The sequence below is a fragment of the Topomyia yanbarensis genome, chromosome 3 (assembly GCF_030247195.1).
Source record: "Topomyia yanbarensis strain Yona2022 chromosome 3, ASM3024719v1, whole genome shotgun sequence".
NCBI lineage: Eukaryota > Metazoa > Arthropoda > Insecta > Diptera > Culicidae > Topomyia > Topomyia yanbarensis.
This window is the reverse complement of record NC_080672.1, coordinates 309,660,737-309,685,778: the sequence shown is the minus strand read 5'-3', so window position 1 is coordinate 309,685,778 and position 25,042 is coordinate 309,660,737. Positions and strand designations below refer to the sequence as shown.

Genomic DNA, 25,042 nt, shown 5'->3' with positions numbered 1-25,042 from the left:
GTATATGTCTATGGGAATATTTGAAGGTTATTGAATTACATTTCTTTACGTTAAGTTGGAGTACACCTTGTGTGGAATAGGTTAATTTCGTTTTGAAATACTTCATCATCTTTGGCATTTGTTTTTGTTATTTTTTGTTCGGAAATGTCATTTGTCGCGTCCCGTTTTTTTCGAAATATGAACTTCTAGGAAGAATTTTCCAAATAAATTGCAGATTTCGTTAATGTTGTTTCCTACATGTCCGTCAAAATGCATTTGGAATGGAATGTTGCTACTTTTCAATTTCGTCTTCACGTAATTGAAAAAAATCTTTGGACAAGACAAGGACTTTTACTGGTACTGGTTCAGAGATTAAATTCATTAAAATTAAATAGAATTTAGTCACTGCTTCGTTGACATTTCCTTCTATATTCAATACAGTTTGCCAATTTATTCTAAAGAGTCTACGTCTGACTTATCCAAAGTCGATTTTAGGGTATTTCGGCACTTCCTCATACTCCAAGTCGGTCGTGGAAGAGTTTTGATGAATGAAAATTGAATATTCGATTGCTGTGCAATACTTCATTTTTCCATAATGGAGTTAAAGATGCATTTACACAGAAGTCATCAGTGTGGTTCGTGGATACGAGGTCTAAATATGAATTTTGTTTACTTTTTACATGGTTGATTTGGTGCAGGCCAAAATCTGAATAAGTATTGAAGTGTTTCTACGATGAAGTTGGTATGACGTTGATTAAAGTCGCCATAAATATGCAGTTTTACTTCAAATTCCATGTTTGACATAATAGATTGTACATTTTTACATTTTAACGACATTCAAATAGCTAGAGATTACTGGGTAGGGAAAGTTATGAAAATTAGATCCATAGTACTCAAGTGAGAGCAAGGATGAGAAGTATACAGATCGGAAAATTAGAAGCGGCAGGGTCATTAGAACAGGCCTAATATCTTGCGGGCTTAATTTTTGTCTTCTGCTGATGAGGGTCGAGCTTCGGCAGCATAACTACGAATCACTCGAATTCACCAGCATATCTCTTGGCATAGACAAACTTGTCTATCTTTACCGTGAGAAACGATAAAAGAAAAGCCACGCAAGATCACCACTATGGTTCTAATTTCAGTATAATGGCTCTAATTTTCATAACTTTCCCTACCCAGTAATCTCTAGCTAATTGAATGTCGTTAAAATGTAAAAAAGAAAATGTGACTAACATAATCGCAATAAAAAAGGAAAATAGGTTGTACAGTTTGAAAAAATAGTTCAAATGATTTTTTGTGGGCATTTTCAGGTGGACAATACGCAGAAGAGTAAACTTCTCCTGATATTACTATTATTGCTCATATATGTTCAAATTCTATGTGTTTCGTAGTTTCTATTTCTTCTGCAGAAAAGTCGGCGTTTATGGCTATAAGGACTCCTCCAGATTTTTTTTTGACAAAGAGACAAACTACGGACATGCTGGAATACATTGAAATGATATCCAAAATATGCTTCGCTTCTTACGCTTTCATTCCAGCTACTTTCTGATCCAAGAATTATATTAAAAGAAGATAAAATTATTTGTTGTTGGATTTCTTTCATTTTGGCCGGGCTTTTCATTCGATTAAAATTTTGACTATAGACTAAAACTTCAATTGAATTCCAATCGAAGAAGTTTTTATAATATTTGATTTACTTAGAATTATATTTTCTTCATCTATAACGTGTGTCGTTACTTCCGAAAATTTAATGTTCCACATTTATGCTTAGCTTCGCGGAGTTGTTGAAGGCACCGATTTCTTTCGCTTTATAAAAATTTTCCATAGAAGTCAAGGTCTGCTGTTGCTTCGTCTTGCTTCAGCCCAAATTCCTGATAGACTTCGATTAAAATGCGCAGAAGATGGTCAGGTGCGATCGGTAGTTCTTCGGATGCGAGCGTCATTTTGATACTGGTCACTCAAACACACTTGTTACTATTTTCTGAACTGTGCATAGCTCAGTTCATTTTATTCACTTTTCTGAAGCGGGTCACATCGACGACGACGTCTCTCGAAACGTAAAACGAATTAAAGTTTTTTTAACAGATCCAATAGAACAAAGAACCATTATTTCTACTTCTGCAGTAAGAAGCGCGAGGAGCGAAGAAAATAATCTCTACGGGTTGATAAAATATCTATTAATTTTAAAAATCTCAAGTTTCATCGCAAACAGTTTTTTTTTGTTTTTATTAAATAAATCAACAAAAACTGTCATTCGACGATAGCTTATTTTAAAATATCTTACTTCTGTTTATGCTTTATCAAATTACGTCAGAATAAACTGATCAAATTCATGACAAAGCATCAATATATTGATTTTTGTAACAGTGTTCTCTCTGTTTCAATTCTCCTCCTAACGAGGTAAGTTGAAATAGCAATGAATGCGAGTTGAGACAAGTAACCAATTATTTCGAATACTATCAAAACGTTTTCCAAAGCACCAAATGTTACAATTGTGTCATTTTTATTCGTTCACACTAAGAAAAATCCTTAAAATGACATGCATTCTTTTTTCACAGGGTAGATCTACGCACGAATGACACTTATTTTGAAAATTAATGTTAAATTTTGGTCACAAATACAGGAATTTTTGCACTGATCCCAACTAAAATAATAGTAAGATACTTTACCAAACCACTAGTTAACAATTTCAACTCTCCTCTGTTTCAAATCTCCTCGGTTTCCCCTACTATAAATACTTAAAAAATTAAGAACACCGAAACTATGTAAACACCTACTACTGCACAGTGGTTTAAAACGCGAAAAACGTGATCGTTTTGAATAACTTCGAAATGGTTCGTTGAAGCGATATACAACCTTCGGAAGAATTTGTGACAATGAAACGCCCCTTCTTTCTAAATTAAAAAATTGTTGATTAATCCTCCTATAAGTGAGATGCAAAATTTATTTCTCGTATAATTAAAGATAGCGAGTTGAAATATTCAGCAAAGTTGTAGTAAATTCATTTATAAGAAACTTTACCGAAGGTGGAAATGTCCTATCTTTAATGGTTTTTAAGGTATCGAGCATTATTTGAGAAAAGACCGGAAAAATCATTTTTTTCATCATAACTTTTTTTCAAGATTTTTTAGAAGGCCAAAATGTTCTACAGAACTGTCACAATTAATGAAATACATATTTTTTGTGAACAAAGTAATAAATTATGTTGAACCGTTTTTGGGATATTCACGTTTTTAGTTCGAAATACGGCCTACTTTGCTCTCAAATAACTCATGAACGGGCAAAAACGGGCAGACCACTCAGTATGGGTTTGAAAGTAGAAGAAAAATGCTATAAGCATCTGAACAAATCCTTTGTATCCGGTTGTATCCAGGGCTCTGGTAGCTAGAGTCGAAAAAGATGTTTTTCTAGTCTAAAATCATGGTATGAAACCTATTCGGTGAAGCTGAAGAGATAAAGTGGTAGTGTCTTCGGAAAAGTTTTAGAGAATACTCTTACAAGAAACATTGCCGAAGACATCGGCTTTCTATCTTTACTGGGTTTTGGATAAAGTGAATTGTTCGGTGGTAGTACGGGTAATACGCTGGTTTATAAGCCAGTAGTCGTATGGTCAAGCCCTAATGAGAAAGGATTTTTAGTATAAGTAGGCGGCACATAAACCCTGACATTGGCTTCAAAGTCTGTCGACAGAGAAGGTCAAGTGCCACAATGAAATGTAGTACCAAGACTTGGACCATCAATATAGGATTGATTGTTCGTGTTTGCGAAGAACGAATTGACGGTTGAATTTGCATTGGTATATAAATGAAAAAGGAATATTCTTATAGTAATTCGTTTACTATTCACCATCGGTATTACACTCATCCGCATCAGAATCTTCGTCAGAGTCGCTTAAATCCAACATGAACAATGCACCTGGGTCGAATTGTCGTTTTGATTTGTTTGCGGTATACATTCCACCTAGATGAAGTGGCATTTTTAGTAATGTTGAATATAGCAGCAGTATCATGCTATGGTTAAGTTATTATCATATATTTTATACTTATAAGCAAAATGAAAAACACATTTGAGTATATTTATATGCATGTCACTGACAGTTGACAGGATAATATATTGAAAAATTCACATATTATCTACATTTATGCATACCTGTAACCGATGACATGACTTTTGCAAAGTTCAGTAATGTACGCTGCCGTAACACAACACGAATCGCAACTGTTTCACGTCACACTTGATTAAAACTGCAAATTCAAATTAAGTAAACAAAACTGTTTTTCTGCACACAAAATCTGACACAACACTAGACAGCGATAATGCGACACAAGTAATCAAAGCATGCGAGATTACCAAATGAAACCATTTTTGAAGGGTTTCCATAAATGGTGCACCTTATCTAAACAACCAGTAGAGATAGAAAGCCGATGTCTTCGGCAATGTTTCTTGTAAGAGTATTCTCTAAAACTTTTCCGAAGACACTACCACTTTATCTCTTCAGCTTCACCGAATATGTTTCATACCATGATTTTAGACTAGAAAAACATCTTTTTCGACTCTAGCTACCAGAGCCCTGGATACAACCGGATACAAAGGATTTGTTCAGATGCTTATAGAATTTTTCTTCTACTTTCAAACCCATACTGAGTGGTCTGCCCGTTTTTGCCCGTTCATGAGTTATTTGAGAGCAAAGTAGGCCGTATTTCGAACAAAAAACGTGAATATCTCAAAAACGGTTCAACATAATTTATTACTTTGTTCACAAAAATTATGTATTTCATTAATTGTGACAGTTCTGTAGAACATTTTGGCCTTCTAAAAAATCTTGAAAAAAAGTTATGATGAAAAAAAATGATTTTTCCGGTCTTTTCTCAAATAATGCTCGATACCTTAAAAACCATTAAAGATAGGACATTTCCACCTTCGGTAAAGTTTCTTATAAATGAATTTACTACAACTTTGCTGAATACTTCAACTCGCTATCTTTAATTATACGAGAAATAAATTTTGCATCTCACTTATAGGAGGATTAATCAACAATTTTTTAATTTAGAAAGAAGGGGCGTTTCATTGTCACAAATTCTTCCGAAGGTTGTATATCGCTTCAACGAACCATTTCGAAGTTATTCAAAACGGTCACGTTTTTCGCGTTTTAAACCACTGTGTACTGTGAGTGTCGTAATATAAACAAATTTTGTTAAATGCGTAAGTTTCAGCACTAGTTTAATAATAATTGAGTCACATAGTTACCAGTTATATTAACCTAACATTACACAATGTTATTTGTGTAATGTTAGGTTAATTGTAATATACGGCACTTCTCTAAAGAATCCGTGACAATTGCACTCTCGATTTCAGTTAACTCAGTCCGAAGCAGAATGCAACACAATCGAGTGGTATTTTTAATACATCGGATATGTTTTAGTTTTAGAACATCGAGAAGAGAACTCTGAATAATAGCGAAAAGGAGGAACGACCAAAACTGACACCAATCAATTGTTTCTAAATTTTGTCCGCATTGTGTGGATCAAAAAGTACTTCAGTGATAGACTTCTAAAGTAGCAACTTTTACCCATCCGTAAACAAAGTTTGGCATATAATAACATAAAATAATTCCGCTATAAAGGAACGCTGCTGATAACATACTGCTTGAAATATTTAAGAAATCAAAAACAGTATGACAGTTCCCGTTGTTCTATCTTTGATGACCACAAGAATATAATCTCTGAACTGAATAATATGAGAGATAATCAATATAGAAGCAGCCATGTTCGTATATTCGTTGAATGAATAATAATATGCATAATTCTTTCTTTCATGAGCTGTTCTTAAATGCATATATTTTTTTTCTTGGATAATTACACCATGCTTTTGTTTTTAAACATGTGCATTTGATCGGTTGTACGTCGAAAAATCATCGCAAACTGAGTTTCCGCATGCCAAGCAGTCGATCTGCTTCATTTATTTAATCAAAGATTTCTTCAAGTCTATACAGCACAATAAAATGTTCATCGAGATCAGCTTCCCGAGTAATTGTACAACCTCACCATTCATGACTCTTACCTCCCGAGGCCATTACCACCAAAAAATAAGGTCCTTGAAGTAATACTTCAATATGCTCATTTATCTCCAACATCCAGTAGACCTAACGTCTTTATGCCTAACGTCAGTTATGCCTATCGTAAGTATGCACAAAGTATTTATGCCAAATTAAGTAGACCCGACAGCCTCAAACTCTGATCATGGTTTTACACAGTTTTTAGGAAATAACGACAAATTACTGCAAGAAAGCTATGAGAAATTAACCGAACCAGTATGAATTTTTGAAGAATATAATAAGGATTTGAAATTATCAAATACAAACTACTTGATTCTACAAGAATAAGAACTACGATACCAGAAAATAAAGTATATCCCATCTATTTGAACGAATCGAAAATTGAAAATCTCGCTTAAAAATGTACATTTCTGTTATCTACGAAACATCAATAGGAATAATCCGATTCCAGACATTATTTCATAAATTATCGCAGCAAACCCACCGCGAGGCTTTTCTCTCTTGATTAAAAGCTGCCGATTCATCTCCAGAGAGCTGCCACACAGGACACTCTTTCGTCAAGGTCTTTCACTTGCGCTCGTCTCGTTACACCACTACCTTGTAGGGTAGGTATAACGAACAAGACTCTCCAGTTATATTCCACTCTCGGTGAGCTTTTGGCCCTCGTGCTTCTTTTCGGGCTATCGCAAAGTGAGAAAACTTGAATTTTCTTCAGCTGGTAGGCATCTGGTTCGCTCTCTGCCCATGGAACGGAACCCACGGAGCATCCAACCCGCACAGTTTTCACGAGCGCGAGCGGGAGATCAACCAAGAGTAGATCCGTAAAATTTTCCTCCGAATATGGGCGTCATGTCATCATATTCGCGTACGGTGCTTTCTCCAAAAATCATCCACCTTTTTCCGCAAGTTTAGTTGAATTGTGATCCTCCTGCAGTAACTATTGTTGTTTGTTGAAGAAGTAAAAATTGTACCACGCTACTGGCTGACTGCGCCCCCGGGGGAATGCAGATTCGCGTGCTGCCACTTCTGTAGTTCTGCGGAGGATCCTTGCGTGTGTGTTTCGCAAAAGAAAAAGAAAAACGGTACGGGTTGCCTCCCGGAATCTAGAAATAATAAAAAAAAGTGGTTGCAAATCTTGTTATCGTTGTTTTTCTCGCGTTTTGTCCTTCGGTACTCCTCGATTCGGTGTGGCGGTTATTGAGGTGGCGGAAAAACACTCGATTTGTTAAGTTTTGCAGTTTTAGTCCAGTTGAACGGCGACGAATAGGGGCGAAGGACAAACGAGCTTGTCAGAGGCCAAGATACAAATCCACTCGTAGGACCATAAAGCATAAAATCTATAGTAGCAAAAGGATAACATTCACTCACTCACTGCCTGGCGCCTAGCAGAGGATAGTACTCTCTACCCATAGATAGATGCTGTAGTACAGTGTGTGCTGGAACAAAAACATACACAAAGGATCTGAAGCGCCCAGATTTGCAAGGATAAAGAGCTGCAGTTTCTTTCTGTTTCTACGAAACGAAAACAAGCTGTTTTGCCAGCGGAGCATTTATGTAATTGTTAAAAAAACACCAATTTTCGATTTTTCATCTATGTAGAAAAGCTACAACTAGGTGATATCCGTCGATGGAAACGGGAATATTTACCATAGAGGAAAAAAGATTGGTAATTCTTAGGATCGATTTACTCGAACGCTGTATGCAGTACACCATTCGACATTAACCCTTTTATGCTGGAGAAAGGATATCATGGAATATTGTTAGCAAAGGAAAAAAAGTGCTATAATAGAGGAGCGAACGTGCAAAGTTGGCAGTGAATAAGGACTTGCAAAGGTAACACGGCAAAAGGAGACCCAAGGATGCTGATAATATTCGTGGAAGCCACCCGAGGATGCTGCTGATGACGACGATGGTGACAATGATTCCGACTGCGGTTGCGACAGTACAACGTGTAGTTCCGGAAGCAACAACGGTTGTGTCAGGAGGGAGTGCGACGAATGTGTGCATATCTCCGTGTATTTTGCGATTCTGAAGGAAACGTGATTGTTAAAATAAATATAAAAATTTTTGTGCCGAAACGAGAGGAAGCAAATTGTTCAAATTGTGTTTTTCAACAGTGCCCTGCATTTTGTGTTGGCACCAATCCAAGCAAATTGTTAAGTGCAAAGAATTACGGAGTAAAAAAGAAGCTTTTATTATTCTTTTTTTTTTCTTTCGCTGATTACCAACGCTAGAAAGTTTCTTCCCTGGGAAGTGTGTGGGATACACAAAGAAATCAAGGAAATGTGTGACGAGCTGTGAAAAAGAGGGGCATGAATAGCTGGCAAGTGATATTGTACAATACTCACCCGTTACTTTGTGATAGGCCTAGCGGTACCGAGTGTTTAATAGCTGGTACTAGTGATAGTGTAGTTGGTAGTAGTGATTACATAAACAGTATTTGCCTAGAGAAGAAGCTCCGTAGACGTCATAGAGGACGTCGGCGGTGGTTGGTCAGAAACAGAACCATTGAATTAGCCACAACGTCCGTGCATCAATTACCAGCTGCCTCCCCCAGCACTCAGCGCTCATTCTGGCAGCGTTACAGCAAGCTTCGAGCCAGCAAAAGTCAAATCCGGAGCAGGAGAAACCTTGTAACGGTGGTGCGTACAAACCAGCCAGTGCCAATAGTAGAACCGCCAACGGAACGGCTATCGTCGAATCCAGCGAAGGAGGCAGTCATACTAGCGAGAACAAGAACACCCTTCTACTACACTGCTGCTGTGTGATCGTACAAATCACCCCAGTAGCCCCCGGGCGCAGTCACGTGACGACGACGGCTTCGTCCACCAAAAAGCCCAGCTCTGGCGGTGACGATGGTACGGGTGGAGGGTTGGCCACTGGTGTTAGTGGTCGCACTCCTGTCTGTCGCTGTAATGCGCAATATAAACTACAGGATCTGAAAGCCTTGCAACAACTGCAGCAACAACAACAGCTACTACAACAACAACAGCAGCAACAGCAAGGCGTCAGTGTTAACACCAATGTCTCTTCTTCCACCCCCGCCATTGGTGACACCGTTCCCGGCAGCAGCAGTGGTCTTGGAGGCCATCATCACCACCACCTCTCCACCCTTTCCACGTCTATGCAGCATTCGCAAGTCAGCGGTGCCCCGCCGAAACAGAGCCAAGAGTTAACGAACGAGGAACTCATCAAGTACCTCCAGCAAATCAACGCCGACATCAAATGGATCGAACAGCTGAAACAATACAAATACGAAATTGAAAAGTTCTCCACAACCGAAAAGACTGATGCCCGTAACATCAAGCAACTATCTGCCAACGGTCATGTATGTGCTCCAGCTCCAAAGCAGAAACCGGAAACTGCAACAAAGGCTCCCAGTACAGGTGTCCAACAAACGGGGGCAATAGCTAAAACAGAATTCTTCGATCGTAGCCTCAAACAGCGTCACTCTTCACGTTCAGTTGACGAGCGAACTGCTCGTCGTGACGAAGAATTACAGGCTAAAGAAAGTGGCCATCAACGGCATTCTTCCGGACCAAGTGACCTGCAGCTGTTGAAATCCGATATTTCCGAGTGGCTACTTAACCTACCCCTCAAACAAAGCGTTGAGTTTCTTCAGAAAGCTAAATCCGCTCAGCTTCAGCTCGAGAAAGAACAACAGGAACAAGCTCAACACGCCAAAAAACCACTTCAACGGCAATCCTCAGGAGGTACCGGCGAAAGAACGACACCGAGACCGAAGCCTACGACGGTACAACGGCAACACTCAACAGGAGCTGGTGAGATAGCACTTACACGCGATGATATCTTAGAATGGCTCAAAAAACAACAAATCTTCAGTAAAGTTAACGAGGAGACTAGTGCTCCGAAAAAGTTCAAAGAGAAGGAAGAAATCCCGTTGCAACACTTTGAACCTCTGAAACACAAAGCTAGCACTGCAAAGCTGCAAAAGCGACATTCGCTGGGGCCCAATGAAGAGTTTTTTCACAAAAGTACCACCGACTGGATACAGTATCCTCTGAAACAACTCAAAAAGCACACATTCGAACCGACACAAGGCAGCTGCACTGACATTCGTCGGAAGGACAGCCGAGATCGAAGTGAGCACAGTCACCGTGAACGTAAACTACGCCACTCAGCCAGTGAGGTTGTGACTTCGACCCATAGCGGTCAACCACCACCACGCGTTCCTCCACAAAAACCCGAACGGACGTTCCGTTATCAGCTGAAAGACCGTGAACCCAAAACCTTACCAAAGTGTACCGCCACCATCCAGCATCAAATCCCGTTGGAGCCGTACACCTCCCAACAGACGACATCGTTTACCCAAAAACCAACCCGAAAAGAACGTTCGCGTCGCAATAAAACTCAACGATCCGCTACGGTTAGCGATATTAACCAAATCAACAAACAGCAACCCCAGCAAACGATCCCGGCAGGATACCCTCCACAGCGCAGTACCGAACGCAGCCAATCGTTATCAAAATGCACCGACCCGATGTGTTCAGCCATGTCCTTGTGCGACGATCCAAACTGCTACATGTACAACTATTACGACACTCCCCGGTGCGCTTCGCTGCCGCGGATCAGAACAACCACAACACCCCCGGCCACCAGCAAGTGTGGCCCACTGTGCTACGAATGCAACAACAAGTGCAATTCGCTACCCCGCTGTACCGATGTCCGTTGTACGGCGCTCATCAGCAGCAGGGAACCATCAACGCAAAGAATCAAAAGCAATTCACTGCCACGAAACGCCGAAATGACCCAAAAGCGATTGTCCCGGGAAAGCTCTCGGAGTTCACTACCGCGATCGCGAACGAAGAAACGATCGTCCTCTAGCAATAATGGAAAGCTGACCAAGTCACTGTCGGCGGCGTCGCTGAACTCCCGGCGCCGACGCCACAAAACCGTACACTTTGGGGAAAATCTACTGCGGGAAGTGTGCCAGAATCGAAAGTTGATCCCACCGCTGCAGGAGACACCCTCGGGAGCGGCACCGATGCAACCGAACATCCAAATGCTGTACAACTTCGTCGAGGGTGTGCTGAGTGCTTGGGTGGACGACGAGGATGAGCACAACAAGTCCGGTCCGGATTCGGAACCGGAGCGAGGGGCCGTGCTGAAACCGATGCACCGCTGCAATCGGGCCCGCTTTCAAACGATTCGACGAGTGGTGAGCGAAGCCGCTGAACTGAAGGGTTCGTCCAAGCTGGGAAACTCCCGGTACAGACATCGGCATTGGCGCGGCACGGCCAAGGATTGTAACGAGCGGTTTCTGAGAAAGGTACGGTTTGGTTAGTTGTTGGTAATGGCGATGGTCAGAAACTTAAATGTAAAACTTTTATTATTTTTGTAGTTGTATAGATTAAAGGTGCGTCGCTAATTATTGCGACACTTTAGATTATTTGGTAAATTGACTATAATTATCGGAATGAAACCAAAGTTTAACAGTAATTTAGTATATTTTGGAAGATTTTCGACTGTTGGTAGAGTTTGAGGTTATATTTCGGCTTTCAGTTTTTATGCAATTGTCAAACGCGGTCTATATATTTTTTATCCGACGTTTCAGAGACATATATTATGGGGTGGGTGTAGCGTAGTTGGTAAATCGATTGCCTTGTACGCAGCGCACCTGGGGCCCCGCACATAGGGTTAGAAATTTTTCACGAGAGATTTTTCTAACCCGAAGAGGCGAATGACCTTATGGTTAAAACCTCTATAATTGAAATAAAAAAAGACATATATTGCACCTTTTTCAACCAATTCCTTGAAAAAGGCGCAATATATGTTGCCGAAACGTCGGATAAAAGTATATAGACCCTGTTTGACATTTTCTCCACACTGAAAGCCGAAATATAACCTCAAAGTAATTAAGTATATGTATTTATTTGTAAATTTGAATTTAGGGTGAATTTGAGTAATATGCTAGACATTTGCAATTTGCCCCGCAACTGCTCGGAATCCATTTTCATGCAGGTTTCATTAGCAATGACTCAGCACCAGTATTCCGATATCAGCGCACAGTGATCACCTTTCATACAAAAGTCCAACAAAACCTCAAAATAAGCCCGATTTTGATAAAAAAAAAACTTCACATTGGGGTAATTTTGTGGCGCTAAATTTATATTTGACACTCGGAATCTTCACTAAACACAATGACTGGGCAGTGCGTAAGCCTCTTGTACCTGAAGGCATAAAATAGACCCCACTTGCGGTCCTTAGCTTCCTGCCCAGTAACTCCTAGCCCTGGCCTCCTCGTGGCGTCGACTGGGATACGAGTAGCCTTAGTGAAGATCGGGTAACCAACCCCGGTGGGAACTTTGGTCGTATGCTGGCAGGGAAGGGGGGGTTACCCTTCTTCGGAAGGTGTAAACCTGTCCTGGTGTCCAGGTGGGACCTTAAGCAGTCCTGGCACGACGGCCCACCGGCGAGACAGGTGATTGGCGTAGGCCCTATAAGCCGCCCCTTAAAAACCCACATAACGAACAATACAGAAGAGAATACGACAACCGCTCGCGCAGGGGCCACGTACCACAGGCCGACATGTGCAGAGATACAAACGGGAATCTTCTCACGGACCAGTGTGAGGTGATCCAGAGGTGGCGGCAGCACTACGAAGAACACCTGAACGGCGATGCAGCAGACGACGAGGATGGCACGGTAACGCACCTGGGAGCACGCGCGGAAGACATTACACTACCGGCTCCGGATCTCCAAGAAATCCAGGAGGAGATCAGCCGGCTCAAAAATAATAAAGCCGCTGGGGTTGACCAAATACCAAGCGAGCTACTAAAACACGGTGGCGAGCCACTGGCTAAAGCGCTGCACTGGGTGGTCACCAAGATTTGGGAGGAGGAGATTTTACCGGAGGAGTGGATGGAAGGTGTCGTGTGTCCTATTTACAAAAAGGGCGACAAGCTGGATTGCTGTAATTATCGAGCAATCACCCTGCTGAACGCCGCCTACAAGGTACTCTCCCAAATACTATGCCGTCGACTATCACCAATTGCAAGAGAGTTCGTGGGGCAGTACCAGGCGGGTTTCATGAGCGAACGATCTACCACGGACCAGGTGTTCGCTCTTCGTCAAGTACTGCAGAAATGCCGCGAGTACAATGTGCCCACACATCATTTGTTCATCGACTTCAAAGTCGCATACGACACTATCGATCGAGATCAGCTATGGCAGATTATGCACGAGTACGCATTCCCGGACAAACTAACGCGATTAGTGAAGGCGACGATGGATCGGGTGATGTGCGTAGTATGTGTCTCAGGGACGCTCTCGAGTCCCTTCGAATCACACAGAGGTTACGGCAAGGTGATGGTCTCTCGTGTCTGTTATTCAACATCGAGCTGGAAGGTGTAAAAAGAAGAGCAGGGATCGACACGAGTGGTACGATTTTCACAAAGTCCGTTCAGCTACTTGGCTTCGCCGATGACGTTGATATTATTGCACGAAACTTTGAGAAGATGGAGGAAGCCTACATCAGACTGAAAAGAGAAGCCAAGCGCGTCGGACTTGCCATCAACACGTCGAAGACAAAGTACATGATAGGAAGAGGTTCACGAGAAGAGAATGAGAACCGCCCGCTTCGAGTTAGCATCGGTGGCGACGAAACCGAGGTGGTTGAGGAGTTCGTGTACTTGGGCTCACTGGTGACCGCCGACAATGATACCAGCAGAGAGATTCGTAGACGCATCGTGGCAGGAAATCGTGCTTACTTTGGCCTCCGCAAGACACTTCGGTCGAACAGAGTTCGCCGTCGTACGAAGTTGACCATCTACAAGACGCTGATTAGACCGGTAGTTCTCTACGGGCACGAGACCTGGACCATGCTCGTGGAGGACCAACGCGCACTTGGTGTCTTCGAACGGAAAGTGCTGCGTATCATCTACGGTGAAGTGCAGATGGAAGACGGCACATGGAGACGGCGAATGAACCATGAGTTGCATCAGCTGTTGGGGGAGCCGCCCATCTGTCATACCGCGAAAATCGGACGACTACGGTGGGCCGGGCACGTACCCAGAATTTCGGACAATAGCCCGGTGAAAACGGTTCTGAATTGCAATCCGACCGGTACAAGAAGACGTGGCGCGCAGCGAGCACGATGGATCGACCAGGTGGAAGACGATTTGCGGACCCTTCGCAGACTGCGTGGCTGGCGACGCGCGGCCATGGACCGAGTGGAATGGAGGAATCTTTTGTATACGGCACAAGCCACTTCGGCCTTAATCTGTTAATAAATAAAAAAAAAATCTTCACTAAAAGATACATTCATTTGAATAACATATGTTTGAAAACAGTTTTTTTCAGAATTCACTTTTGAAGTTCTGTAAAAATTCGAACGTTCGTCCTCAAGACTTAAGATTTTGAGGTAGTTCTGCACCTTGTACGTTTTCAATCCGAATTGTTTCTTGGCCCTCTGGACGAAACTTTGTGAAAAATCAAGTCCTTTGACCTCGGCAAACAAAATCCTTTCGCGAACAGTTTGCTGATTTTCTTCCATCTCGATCGGAATCTCACTGACAACTGCAATATTTAGCATATTTAAACAATTTTAAGATAAACTGGGTAAAATTTGGTTAATTGCAGTAAAGTGACGCAAGTTTGAATGTGTCGCAATAACTATCGACTCACCCCTTTATCAAAGTCTATCTAACATTATGACACTGACTCATCGAGTGCAGTCAGCTGGGTAATTATCGAAACAACTCTTCATCGTTAGTAAGTCATGAGTGTTTCAATTTCATCTCATCAGAATGTGGAATCGATTTAACACCAGATTGACGCTAGCCCCAAAATGGTTAAGCGTGGGGTTCCTTGAGAACAGAAATTATCGTTTGCAGATGCTTCTTACAAATCCAACACGATGTGCAATACTCTACCATTATTGCGATATAATAGTTTTATTAATTAATCCTTCTGGAAGTAATTATGAAGAATTGCCTTTTTTAAAACAGTAAGAAACTTCGTGTATTTAGCAAAAATATTAGAATTTTCATTTGAAACAACTTTATTGAAGATATGAATGCTACATGTATGTAGCATATAAAATTATATTTCTACGATTGTTTACGGCTTTCTCAGTCAATTTAGTTTGAGCAAACGAAATGTTTTTAAAACTGCCATGTTTTTAGAACTCATTTGAACAGTTTTCTTCTACAAGTAACTGAATATATTTCGATACTCTGAACACATGGAGCATTCATACCTGTTTGTATGTGGTAAAACATGATGATGGGCTATGCTCTCTCATCGACCATGCGGTAAATTTGGTTGAAACGCCCAACTCCTACCAGCAGAAGACAAAAAATTCTTCCAATTTCCTTTCGATCATGTCCATGTGAGCCTGGTTTGTCCTAGTTTTCCGCTCTAAGTTTTAACAGATTCGCTCTAGAATACCCATCCGACTTTCAATACCAGAGCTTTGGTTTCTTTTAGTTTCAAATTTGCTGAAAATAGCAAGCAAATTCGATACAATTCCATTCATGCCTTCAACAAAGTTGTTTATAACAGCACTCTCAATAGCTTTGCTGCGGACATCAAGTCTCGAACTAAATTTAAAAGTAAATTCTTCATAATTACTTCCAGAAGGATGTAATACTATAATTATTTTTTCAAAGAATGTGCTATTTTACGTTGTAAAATTCTTCGAGGTTCCTTATGTTGTAAAATGCTTCGAAGTTACTGACGGTTTCGAAATGATGTGATTTTAACCTTAAATAACTGTTTTCAGACATTTATTTTTGCTATTCAGATAATTGATAATACAACATAACAAATCATAATAAAATCAATGCCTAGCATTTGTGACAGCTGGGTCAGGGAATGGATGCAGAAATGGCTTATATGATAGAATAGTGAGCAATCCTTACTAGAGTTTGTTGGCCACTTTTCCCCGGTATTCAATTCGAACATTAGATTCGATTCATTCGGGACCATTCATCTTTTCCAATGGAGTGCATGTCATCCGCATAGACCAGCGCAGCCATTACCCAAGCCATTCCCCTGACCATACCAGGACTGAATTACCTATAGCTGTTCCACCTGGTTTCGAAGAAAAAAAATTATGCATTCTCATAAAAAATATTTTCTACATTTTAATGACAAAATGTTTCTGTTTTAAATTATTGAACTTTTTGTCTAGATATTCCGCTTCGCATATAACGACCACTTTTACCTTTGTTACAAAAAGATGGGTATGTAATGTCTGTGATATAACCAGAGAGTCGTGTCTACACTTCGGCCTGTTAATTCAAATCTATTGATAATCAACGGAATCCTATTTGAAGGGAAATTTTTCCTTATAACAATTATGGCGGACCTGAAAAGAGCCTTTGATGTTGGCGTTGGTTTTGATAGGTAATTTGCTGGATTCGAAGATCGTTGGATGCTGCAGACTTCTGTTCTCTATGTTCAGGTTCATGAATGCTATTGTGACATGTAGATCTATTACATGTTATAATTTTATAATTGAACCTCGAGATCAATCAAACTAAGTGTCGTTTGTGTTTGCAAAGTTTAACCTTTCACAGTAGAGTGAAGATCACCCGATAAACTTTGCACATATCTCGGAAACGTGCCCAACCAACCCATATGTTGCTCGTTCAAAATCCAAACAACGAATGGAAGAAAAAGAACGTGCATGACCTATACTTATAGGCTTGCTGTCATCGATTGGGTCTCTTAGGCGCCCTATATTAACGGTTATGCCTGAAATAGGTATGGAATGTTTCGCTTTTACACGTCGCTTTCGAAAGATTTGTTTGAAAATAAGGTTTTGTTTTATTTACAGCCACCCTGCATACTTTAAAATTTAATACAAAATTGATGCACATTTTTCCGACTGATTAGAACAAACATGGTGTCATTCCGTTCAGTACAATGCAAAATGCAAGATACTAGCATCAAAAACTCTACAGTTCCAAAATTTTGAAAAGGGGCTCCTATATGGAAACGTTAGTCGTAGTCATGACAGTATACTAAAATTTTCTTGGCATTCTTATACTAGATTCAAATAAATTCTGTAGCACACCAATGTTATTACGCTTAACACACTGTATTCTCGTTTTATGCTAAGCTTTATGAAATCTGGTTTCATCTTCATTACTACACTAATTGTCACAGTTATCTTCAACTTGATTTTATGGCAAGCTGCAGTCAAATTATTTTTTCTGCACTTTCTAATGAAAGCAATGTCTTTATGTGATTTCGCATTTTTTTACCCCGAATTTCACATCCCAAAGCTCCTATTGGCAATACTACTACACCTCTGTTATTGTGTGATGCGCGTTGGCATCACATCCAATGGCGGTTTCGGACGGTACACCAGGGAAGTAGACAGATGCAATCACAATCATCTGCTTGTCTCTAGTTGTCGTTAAAATTTATTGTTATTGTATTGTAGCATAGCAATAGACTCTGCTGTAAGTTATTGTAATATTACTGCACTGTCTTAGTGAAAATTATGATTTTGTTATGGGACATTTCAAAAAATCGTTTTTTTTTTGTATTTGTTTTGATCGATGAAGCTTTGAAAATATTTTTCCAAATTTTCAAAAGCCTGTTCTCGGGATTTTAACTGCAGTATGTTTCTTTTTTCTTGGTCGAAAACTTTAAACAGCGTTTTCTAAAAACTAGCTTTTTATTAAATTGGCGTAGGGGATTACGAATAAACTAGTGAACCAAATTTCTTCGTATAACATTTATTTTGAAGGTCATGAAAAAATGTTCTACGTGAACTGCCCATAACAGCATAAGAGTCCCATGTTGAAAAACAGCAAGCCGAGAAACACGCTGTTCAAGATTGTCCCATCCATTGAGCCAAATGGATGGGACAACCATGTTTTGGTATTTTTTTTTATATTTTCTGAACAAACCCGGTAATCTTATTTGTGCAGTATGATTCAGTGGTGATACAGAATACAATCCAACGGATAACTCATTTTCGACAAAAATCCATGAGCAGACAGTGAAGACATTAAAATATTGAACAAAAATTAAAAAAAAACTTGTAAAGGAAAAATGCTCTATTGTAGTTTTAATCCAGATACTCCCATAGAAATCGCGGAACGTTATCATTACGCGACCTAAATAATTGAATACAAGCAATGACAGTATACTCCGAATTGGTGTATCTGAAAATAGCAAACATAGGCGGCTCCAGTCGGCTGAAAAAATGGAGGGGCATCTTTCTGACAAAATTATTTTATACACGATTTAGAAAATAAATAAATTTAGAACCGGAATTTTGGAAACTCATTTTTAACACGGTGACGAATGTTGTTCTTTTATAATTCGTTTATTCGACACGGCTCATTGATATGACTTAACGGAGCCGAGAGTCTTTTATATATTTACTAAACATAACTAAAATTAAACCAAATGTTATTGAGTGTCGGTCGGATTTCGTACAAGCAACTCACTGTAGTGATCCCTTCGCGGCCGGGAAACACTTGTCTGGTTGCCTGCTGCATCTTATTTTTCTCTTATCAAACACGTCAATTTCATCATCGTTAATAGAGATGAGTAATCCGTTTGCGAACGGTACAGAAGAACTGGTTCTTTTAGGAGAATGAGCGAACGGAAGTTTCTGTTCAAATCGCAGTAGTTCTCGTTTCTCTTACAAACGACTGAACTGAACATTACTTAAAGCCGGTCACCAGATTCAAAGGACCAATTTTTAGGCGAACATTTTACCGGAATATTTTGCCCATCTGTAATCGGTAATGCTGTGTTCCTGCTCAGAATCAGATGGTCTGCCTTGCCCTTTGCGCTTACAGATCACCAAAACCGCGCTGAATGTGCTGGCTGTTGATGTTGAGGTGCTTGGAGCTGTGTTTGCACGTGTTTGACTACATTTTGTTTTACCATAGATGAGTTGGATCGGTTAGGATGCATTCTCCGTATGATTTTCATGGTGTACAGTCTGATTACAATACTTGTACACATGAATCTGTCCGTCATGGATGCAGAGCGTGGCTCGTTCAAGTTTAGTTTAGTTTAGTAGATGTGTTTGAATTGTATAATCAAGAGTGGTTAGGTATTTCACATTTTCACCACAAGGAAATCGTTAGGCATATCTGGGAAAAAGTTTCTCCAAGTATCAGGTGTAATGGATTCTACTTCTCCAACTTTACCGGTGAATTACCTAAAAGTTAAAGCCTCATTAAATCAACAAGCAAATAAAAATGCTTCTCCAAATTAAATCGTGTATTTTGTAGTTGTTAGTTCATGGGAATACACGTTGATAGCTTATGTAGCCTGTCATTTTCCGCATACATGGGAATCTTAATCCCAACGCTGTTACTTCAACCACGTATTTTAGGTTGCTCTGCAAAAAAAAATCTGCTCGGCCTAAAATATAAAATGATTGCGATCATTGCTGCTTTGCAAAGGCTCTAATACTTGAAGAAAGTGTACTTCCGTAAGCCTAAGTTTCATTTTCACATCAAGAAAATATTCTACCTCGCGATCAAATCAAATATTCAAATTTGAATTCAATGACCGGGGGTCGGAGAACCGCAACTCACTTATTCACTCATAACGGCAAGGATAAATACAACTTTTCCTTAGTTCTTGGGACACCGAGAAGCAGCTAGTTATCGTTCACTTTGCTCGTTTGTAGTTCTGACCAGGGATGCCACATTGAAATCTGTGTCTCAGCCAAAAAATCTTTTTACAATCTGTGACGACTAAAATAGGAAAAAAATCTGTAAAAATCTGTGATAAATTTCCAATAAAATATGGGAAAAATCACAATATTTCCAACAATCTGTGAAAATCTGTGAATTTTTTATTAAAATACCAAAAATCTGTCATCTGTAAAAAAGAATCTGTGATCAAAAATTGTAAAAAAAATCTGTGACATTACAGAAAAATCTGTGAATATGGTAACCCTGGCTCTGACTCGAGCAGTAGTTCACTGATAAAATAAATTCGTACATTGAACGAAAATTATTATACTATATACTAATTCATACGTCGTTTTCTGCAACAAAGCATTTTCGTGGTGTAACAAAAGGGGACGTGCTAACTCCCAAAAACCAAATCAAATAGAACCAAACTACTCAATCATTGTATCTCAAACATTTATTGCAGGGATCCTGCTCTCCTATTCATCTATCTTGAGGTCCCTATTATTGCGTGCACTTGATTCTTAATCTCTATGTACTCACAGCGGGCCTTCGGCCCCGTGCGGTCACCGCCTATTCTATGCCACCTCGCACGACTTCCCGGACTTCCACTTTTCGCACATCTTCACCGTCCTCGCTTTCTCCCCTCGGCTCGCCGCGTCTGCTGACGACTTCCCACGTGCCGTTGGTTCCCGCACCGCCTTACAAATCTCACTCGTCTCAACCGTACAATTGGGCGTCCCTACTGCCCTGAAGAGGATGGCGTGCCTGCCAGCAGTTTGTTCTCGTCGACTCTTAGGTCCGGCACAACAGGGAACCCTAAATAAGAGAGCATATGTTATGTCTCGCCAAATTCATCGATCAACCGGACTTACTCGTCGATCCCCTGTTGTGATTGTGCAATGAAATGAAGCGCTGCACGATTAATGTTGATCCTTCGTTGTTCGATCGTTGCTTGTTGCACGTGACAATTGTGGGCTTTGACCTGCCAGCAATGCTTTTCCTCGAACAGTGGCGTTGTCTGTGTTTCGCCCCTGCAGAAAGATCGTATTCAGATGACATTTGCTAAATCCCGAAGAATTGCGTGTACCTGATGTGGTTGTTCCACCCTCTTCCAGACCCTGTCGGTTCTGCCGTGGTGGACCACTTGCCGTTCCACTTTCGTGCCGTTCCAACCACGGGTGAGATCGGTTGGATGACTAGGCACAGCGGCTTTCTCTACTGGGTGACGTTCCGTTCGTTGGGTGCACTTTAGCCCACCTTTGCGTGTGTCTTCTGTGACGGTTGAAGCGGTTTGCTCTCCTGTACTTGCTGCCACTCTGACTAACCGACCTGCACTGATCCGCGTGTGCTTTTGCCACCTTTTGCCAGCGAAAAGCAATGCCTTTGTTCACGAGAATCGAGATGCTTTGTTTCCCTTTTTTGTCTCGTTCTGCGGTGACGGATACACTTTGAGGGAGGTCTGCTGTGGAAGTACGTGTTGGGTGTTGTCGTGCTTGTCTTATGCGATGTTCTGGAACTGTCTGTGCGAGGGGCTCTTCAAATCGCTATTACAACTATTTGTCTGTGATACTTTTGTTTCGTGCTGCTTTTAATATCGATACATTGAGTTGCTGGCTTAACTTTAAATGTGTTTTTGTGCCGACATAATAATCAAACGTAACAGTGGGTTGTAATTAGTTGGTTTCGTTCATTTCATGAACTTAAAATATGGCGACTTTACAGAGCTGTAGCAACCTAAGGGGCAAGGAGAGGCATTGATCCACCACGCGTTTCCGCCGCAACGTGCATTTTGCTCAGCAAAATTAATGAATAATCAATTAAAAAGCAACAAAAAGTTCTATTCGTATAGTTTATACTGTGTTCACAATTTATTTATCAGAATAAAGGACTCGAAATTCCTGGATGAACCAGTATAGCATAGAGAGATGTTACAGTTTCGGCAACAAATGGTCTGTGAAAGCTCTCGCTTAGAAATTGTATTGCATCTGTCACCCAGATTCAAGTGTTTTAAGAACCATTCGCTAGATACAAGTAAAACGTCAGCCAAACGGAAGCACGGATCATGTGAACTAGTTCTTTTTACAGCACTGTTTAGTCGGAAATGGGTCTTCGAAGTGAATTATATGCGTTCTCGGTTTACTGAGGAGATGAGTACAAACAATTTTTTTCCAATATATCGCTTTTTACTTACCTTTCCATAAAATTCAGTGTCCCTCAAGGATTTATACTAGACCCCATACTGTTTTCATTCTACATTAACGATCTCCCCAACATGGTAAAGGATTGTCGTATTCACCTTTGTGCTCATGATACCCAGTTATATTCTGACTCTGCAGACCATTCGGCTGATGAAGTTTCGATTTTGATTGACAATGATCTGATTCGTAATGATTATCAATAAATTAGTTGGTTAAAAATTAAAAAAAAAACCTCATGCACTTTTTATTAACCATCATCATAACCATTCGTATTTATTGATAATGCTGTCAGCTTGGGTATAACAATTCAGTCTAATTTAGTTTGGAATTTAGTTTTGAAGCTTAACTCCTGCCCACTTTATTTCCTGTGAATTTCTGTTGCCAGAAGCTTCTGCGCATTCCCTATCAAGACTGCGCGTTATTTCAAATGCTGGCGTACGATTTGTTCTCAACCTTTACAGATATGCGCATTTTTTCCACTTACATCGTAAGTTGATCGGCTGTCCGTTCGAGAAGTTCGCAGAAACGAGATACTGTCAATTCATTTTTTAGCTTACAGATCCGATTCCTCGCCATTGTACTTCCAAATGTGGAAGTTCCTTTTTTGTTAGGGAAGTGTCATACTGGAATTATTTGGCAAATGTTATACCTTTTGAACAATCTTCAGCAACCTTTAAGAGAAATTGTATTGAGCATTTTAATTAATTAGTTATATTCAAAAACTTGAAGTGTGATTACACTGAAAACTGTTTTTGTTACACCCGTTCCACAGACAATGATATACATTGGAACATTCAGAAAAACATTTGTTTTAAGTTGCACAAATAATAATAATAAATAAATAATAAATAAAATAACCATGCGCGCCGCGTTGTGTTGTGACAATTTGCGGCGGTAAAATTCATAGTATTTTCGAGTGAATTCTCTCGGATCACTCAGAGAGCGGATTTCGTTAATAATACCAGGAGTAACTGGAAGTACTCCGGAGGAAACTGAAAAAAAAATCGTTCCGGTATTCTCTTATCCTCATTTTTATTTTTCTAATAGCTAAACGGAGTAAAAAGAAGCAACTTTTTTACTACTGTTCACTCCGGAGCAACCGGGAGTAAGAAACGTGTACGCTGTAGAAAACGACTGAGTTATTTTTTTCCCGAAGATGGTACTAAACAGCACCGAAACGTCGGACAAACATTAAAGTACATTCCACTCATTCTTTAACTGATTAAGCCTCATTCTTTAAAGACCGACTAAGACAAAAATTTAAAGAATATGGGTCATTCCACGCGAAGTGATCAAAAAAAGATGCAAACTTGAAATCGACCTTCACGGATTTGAACCAAATTTGGAGGAATTGTTCATCTAGAGCCAATATATAAAAAACCAAATTTTTGTGTCAATTGAACCACCCATCGGGTCATGGGAGCACCCCCCGTTTTGATAAATTGCCAAAACCCTTGTTTTTCTTTTGATCATATCTCTGGTTCTATTTGTTCTAGAATCAAACCGCAAGATGGTTTTTGAAGAAAATTATTCAAGGAGTCTAGAAAAAATATTAAATTTTGGCGGCAGTACTGCCAACTATGCGATTTTTTCATTTAAATCTTAAAAAGTAATTTTTCTCTCAATACATATATTTTAGTTTTGAAAATTCTTATGCCATCGTATTCCTCAGACATTTTTACATAAGAAACACTTATAATCTCAATATAATTTGAGCGCATCCTGAGATACACCGTTTTGCGTTGCGTTGCGTTGCGTTGTGACGATGATTTTGGCGGATTGCACACTGACTTCATCATGTTTGACTGCTGATTATCTAATAAGAGTTGCTTAGGAAGTGGTAAGTAGGAATTCATACCAATCCGACCCATATTAAAACCTCAACAGCATGATAGCCATCATTGCCGGCCGCCCCCATCTCCATCGTTCACGGGGAAGGATAAAGGATAAGGTAGACAGGAAGTGTTGATGCTCCACCTACTTAACGGAAGGACGACGATTCATCAGACTCTTCCATAGGTGTCGCGGAGTTGGTGGTTTGGAAGGGTATCAGGTCTAGGATTCGCTCCAAGCAAACGATGCGACCTGTAAAGCATATTTTATTAGGTAGTTGTTTAGTTAGTCTTCGAGTGCACGATCACTCGAAAAAGAGATGATCTTGTTTAGTTTTTGGTTATTTTTAAACTCTGGGCAGCCGGCTACCGAGAGTATACTATGTTCCCTAAACAAAAACAATTTGAACTCCACACAGCCGATCGTGGGAGTATTGCCTGGAAAAGCTAATCTTATCTGCGTAATGGGCCGGATCACTATTTATTGCAACAGTATTTGGACAGAACTCGCTACTTCTTCTCTACGATATATTTATTGGCTTGAAAACTACCAAGTGACAGCATATTATACTGGCAAAATTAGCGCGAGATGTTATAAATCAAGGAAAGTATTTCTTATTTTCCATATCGGATTGTTTGTGGAATACAAGTATACGAGCGATAATACCGAACACTGAAGGGAAATATAAAGGATTGTTAATCTGATGCACGGGCTTGTTAGCAATAACGGAGCTTTAAATTAGGTTCATAAAAACAGACGCGGCGAATTTTCAATACGTATTGAGCCGTGTTCATAGATACTAGTCAGATTAGTCGTATTGGGGCTAATTTCCGATCAACTATTCATTTTTACGGCAATGTTTTCTCGACTAGATCTGTTCGCACCCTCTCATTCTGTTCGCACCCTCTCATTCTGCGGTCTAAGGACCAAATGTCATCAATAGACTTAGAATCGCGTGGAGGCATGAGATAGGAAACTTGTAAGAATTTTGCTATCCCACCGTTTGACTACCAGAATGGATGGGAGAACAGTAATACTAGCAAATACCAACTACCATAAGAGCGGTGCAAATTTGAACGAGTGACGTAGAGTACTGCACTGAAAAAAGGACCAGGAGTGCGATTTTAAGTTTTAGCTTCCGATGGCCCTACATTTTCTGACAAAGTGAAGTTCTTGAATGTTGAGATTTTTATTACTGTTTAGAAAAGCAAAAGTATCATAAAGCTAGTGTCAGGCCTTCATGAGACCTCAAGAAGTCACTTTTGGAGGTATTCGTAAATGTAGATTTGTCGGTAGACGGTTCCAAATATAATAGAAAAATACCTAATTTA

At 40.1% G+C, this 25,042-nt stretch overlaps 1 protein-coding gene across 2 annotated transcripts in view; it reads left to right on the top strand.

Moving 5' to 3' along the window:
• The window catches only part of LOC131692350 (protein still life, isoform SIF type 1), a 432,447-nt gene that overhangs the window by 189,962 nt on the left and 217,443 nt on the right, over nucleotides 1–25,042 (top strand). Inside the window, exon 1 of one of the 2 annotated variants that reach the window (XM_058979345.1) lies at nucleotides 6,814–11,324. The exons of the other annotated variant lie outside the window; for it this stretch is intronic. Coding sequence (XP_058835328.1) covers nucleotides 9,159–11,324 — 2,166 coding nt within the window. The 5' untranslated portion in view covers nucleotides 6,814–9,158. Of the gene's footprint in view, nucleotides 1–6,813; nucleotides 11,325–25,042 lie in introns of those variants that run through there. 2 annotated transcript variants of the gene reach the window in all.